Source organism: Sinocyclocheilus grahami, unplaced genomic scaffold (genome assembly GCF_001515645.1).
Source record: "Sinocyclocheilus grahami isolate Dianchi unplaced genomic scaffold, SAMN03320097.WGS_v1.1 scaffold451.1, whole genome shotgun sequence".
Taxonomy (NCBI): domain Eukaryota; kingdom Metazoa; phylum Chordata; class Actinopteri; order Cypriniformes; family Cyprinidae; genus Sinocyclocheilus; species Sinocyclocheilus grahami.
Genome location: NW_015505630.1, coordinates 630,977 through 634,966, shown reverse-complemented (window position 1 = coordinate 634,966; position 3,990 = coordinate 630,977). Strand labels below are relative to the sequence as shown.

The 3,990-nt window shown below is 36.9% G+C and overlaps 1 protein-coding gene across 1 annotated transcript in view; it reads right to left on the bottom strand.

Moving 5' to 3' along the window:
* Positions 1–2,579: 2,579 nt before the first annotated feature.
* Positions 2,580–3,990, bottom strand: part of LOC107552451 (C-Jun-amino-terminal kinase-interacting protein 3-like) — a 33,202-nt gene continuing 31,791 nt past the window's right edge. The window contains exons 32-33 of the mRNA XM_016234333.1: positions 3,704–3,850; positions 2,580–3,620 (exon numbers count right to left, since the gene is read on the bottom strand). Coding sequence (XP_016089819.1) covers positions 3,502–3,620; positions 3,704–3,850 — 266 coding nt within the window. The 3' untranslated portion in view covers positions 2,580–3,501. The remainder of the gene's footprint in view (positions 3,621–3,703; positions 3,851–3,990) is intronic.

Here is a 3,990-nt window from a genome sequence, read left to right as displayed (position 1 = left end):
AGGCATTTCAAAGCAGTAACTAAATCAGCATACTATCATCTAAAAAAACATTACAAGAATTAGATGTTTTGTTTCCAGTCAAGACTTGGAGAAACTTGTTCATGCCTTTATCACCAGCAGGGTGGACTATTGTAACGGTCCCCTCACCGGCCTTCCCAAGAAAACCATTAAACAACTGCAGCTCATCCAGAACACTGCTGCCAGAATTCTGACTAGAACCAGAAAATCTGAGCATATCGCACCAGTCCTCAGGTCCTTACACTGGCTTCCAGTTATATTTAGGATTGATTTTAAAGTACTTTTACTCGTTTATAAATCATTCAATGGCCTAGGACCTAAATACATAGCAGATATTCTACACTCGGATCATTAGGATCGAGTCAGTTAGAAATACCAAGGGTTCACACAAAACAAGGGGAGTCCGCTTTTAGTTATTATGCCGCCCGCAGTTGGAATCAGCTTACAGAAGAGATCAGATGTGCTAAAACATTAGTCACATTTAAATGCAGACTCAAAACTCATCTGTTTAGCTGTGCATTTACTGAATGATCACTGTGCAATGTCCGAACTGATTGCACTATATTTGATGTATAATCATTTTCTATTCTTAACTGTTTTAAATTCATTTTAAACCTCTTAAATCAATTTTTAAATCATTTTCAAAGTTTTAAATTCCTTGTTTTATTGTTGTGATTTTTTTTATTAAAAATTTTTTCATTTCTTTTATGTAAAGAACGTTGAATTACCATTGTGTATGAAATGTGCTATATAAATAAACTTGCCTTGCCTTTCCTATAAAGTGTAAATTTGTGTAACGTATTGCTCTATCTACTAATTCAAGGAAAATACCATTGTTATGATAGCATTTCTACAAATTATGGCGCTGAAGACAGATGTATTCAGCACATAAACGTGTTTATTTCTTAATACTTAACCACACAGAGAACACAGAGTGATGATTTACATACAAGGCGACTGGGACATCCATCTCTTTCAAACCTCGTCCAATCGAAGGCTTGGGTTTAGCTGTTAACCTCATTCTTAATCCCAGAGGGAAGCTAGCAGAGCTAGTCAGCACACATCTCACTGAGAATGGAAAACGGATAGCTGCAAATGGTTGAAGGGATTTTGAGCTGTTTAAATCAGTTTTGTTAAATATTCTTTTACATATGTACTTAATGAATTGAAATAGCATTGGGACATGTTTGGGTTGTGTTAGATTGCCAACAAATCATCAAATATTCACTCTTATTTCTCTCTCTGCAGTCCATGCTGCAATCCAGTATTTACATATCGAGGTCTCTTTTGCGTTTTCCCTCTTGTATTCCATTACACATCTAGAAAAATTATACCTCTCATCTCTGAAGTCACTTGAGTTCATGGCAAACTCCTGTCGTTCAGTGAGCTGTGTGCTGACGGACTGTAAATATAAAGGTCAGGGTATTTGGCAAAAACTGGGTAGTTCTTTCAGGAACGTAGTTTGGTACTTGTTTAAGCTGTTTATATTTCATCTGAAATTGCCATTCAGTCATAAGATGCAGGAGGTTCTGAAACAAAGATGAAGTTCTCAAGGTGAATGCATACCTTGACTCTAGGGGTCTAACAACTAAAAATCAAGTCAGGAATCTTGGTGTGATTCTGGAGACAGACCTTAGTTTCAGTAGTCATGTCAAAGCAGTAACTAAATCAGCATACTATCATCTAAAAAAACATTACAAGAATTAGATGTTTTGTTTCCAGTCAAGACTTGGAGAAACTTGTTCATGCCTTTATCACCAGCAGGGTGGACTATTGTAACGGTCCCCTCACCGGCCTTCCCAAGAAAACCATTAAACAACTGCAGCTCATCCAGAACACTGCTGCCAGAATTCTGACTAGAACCAGAAAATCTGAGCATATCGCACCAGTCCTCAGGTCCTTACACTGGCTTCCAGTTATATTTAGGATTGATTTTAAAGTACTTTTACTCGTTTATAAATCATTCAATGGCCTAGGACCTAAATACATAGCAGATATTCTACACTCGGATCATTAGGATCGAGTCAGTTAGAAATACCAAGGGTTCACACAAAACAAGGGGAGTCCGCTTTTAGTTATTATGCCGCCCGCAGTTGGAATCAGCTTACAGAAGAGATCAGATGTGCTAAAACATTAGTCACATTTAAATGCAGACTCAAAACTCATCTGTTTAGCTGTGCATTTACTGAATGATCACTGTGCAATGTCCGAACTGATTGCACTATATTTGATGTATAATCATTTTCTATTCTTAACTGTTTTAAATTCATTTTAAACCTCTTAAATCAATTTTTAAATCATTTTCAAAGTTTTAAATTCCTTGTTTTATTGTTGTGATTTTTTTTATTAAAAATTTTTTCATTTCTTTTATGTAAAGAACGTTGAATTACCATTGTGTATGAAATGTGCTATATAAATAAACTTGCCTTGCCTTTCCTATAAAGTGTAAATTTGTGTAACGTATTGCTCTATCTACTAATTCAAGGAAAATACCATTGTTATGATAGCATTTCTACAAATTATGGCGCTGAAGACAGATGTATTCAGCACATAAACGTGTTTATTTCTTAATACTTAACCACAAAGAGAACACAGAGTGATGATTTACATACAAGGCGACTGGGACGACCATCACTTCCAAACCTCGTCCAATCAAATGCTTCGGTTCAGCTGTTAACCTCATTCTTAATCCCAAAGGGAAGTTAGCAGTGCTAGTCAGCACACATCTCACTGAGGTTGAAAAATGGGTAGCTGCAAATGGTTGAAGTGAATTTGAGCTTTTTAAATCAGTTTTGTTGAATATTCTTTTACATATTTACGTAATAATGAGCTGAAATGGCATTGGGACATATTTGGATTGTGCTAGCTAGCCAACAAATCCTGACCACTTATTTGATTATCCTCAAGTATTCACTCTTATTTCTCTCTGCAGTCCATGATGCTTTCCAGTATTTACATATTGAGGTTTTATTTGCATTTTCCCTCTTGTATTCCATTACACATCTAGCTGGTTCTTCCAAAATGAATCTTCTCATCTCTGAAGTCACTTGAGTTCATGATGAGTTCCTGTCATTCAGTGAGCTGTGTGCTGACGGACTGTAAAAATAAAGGTCAGGGTTTTTGGCAAAAACTGGGTAGTTCTTTCAGGAACGTAGTTTGGTACTGGATTTAAACTGTTTATATTTCATTTAAAATTGCCATTCAGTCATAAGATGCAGGAAGTTCTTGAACTTTGTGTGTTTTTGTTGGGAAGGGAATGTTATAAGGTGGATTGAAGGATCGTACAGGTAGTTATAATTGAGGGTAGGAAAATACAGGTTAACGGGGTGAATATAAGATTTTAAAGGGGTAGTTACAAGGCTGTGGAAGGTACATAGCTTAGGTACACAATTCGGGGCATAGTTACAGAAAGGATTCATACTTCGTCTTTGGGGGCGGACTTATAGGGCGGAAAGGGGGGCAGGCAGGAGGCGTCTGTTCATGTCACTCCGGACCATAAGACACCTGCCACACGATGATATGACTCCTCTCTGCTTTAGACAACGCTGGCTTCATCTGAGGAGCTTCACCATCTGCTTCCTCTGTCTCATCTTCCCCATCACCTGAGAAAAGAGAATGAGTAAATGCTATTATTGGTTATATGACCAAACAAACATGCTAATTTAGTCTGTTCATTTTTTCTCACCGATACGGAAGTCAATATAACCTTCTCCTCCACTCAGCACCAGCACGTTCTGAACGCTCTGTGCTTCTGTGTCTGTCGGGGCTGAGGACCCCTGAGACTCTGATGGACTGTCCAACACGCTACCATTCAGGGTGGCCAACACATTGCCTGAAAACAACATGAGATGCATGCATGTTACTGTTATATATTATATAATTGTCTAAAATATATTTTATAAATATGTCTAAAAATACATGTAAAATTATATATACCGATATATATATATATATATATATATATATATATAC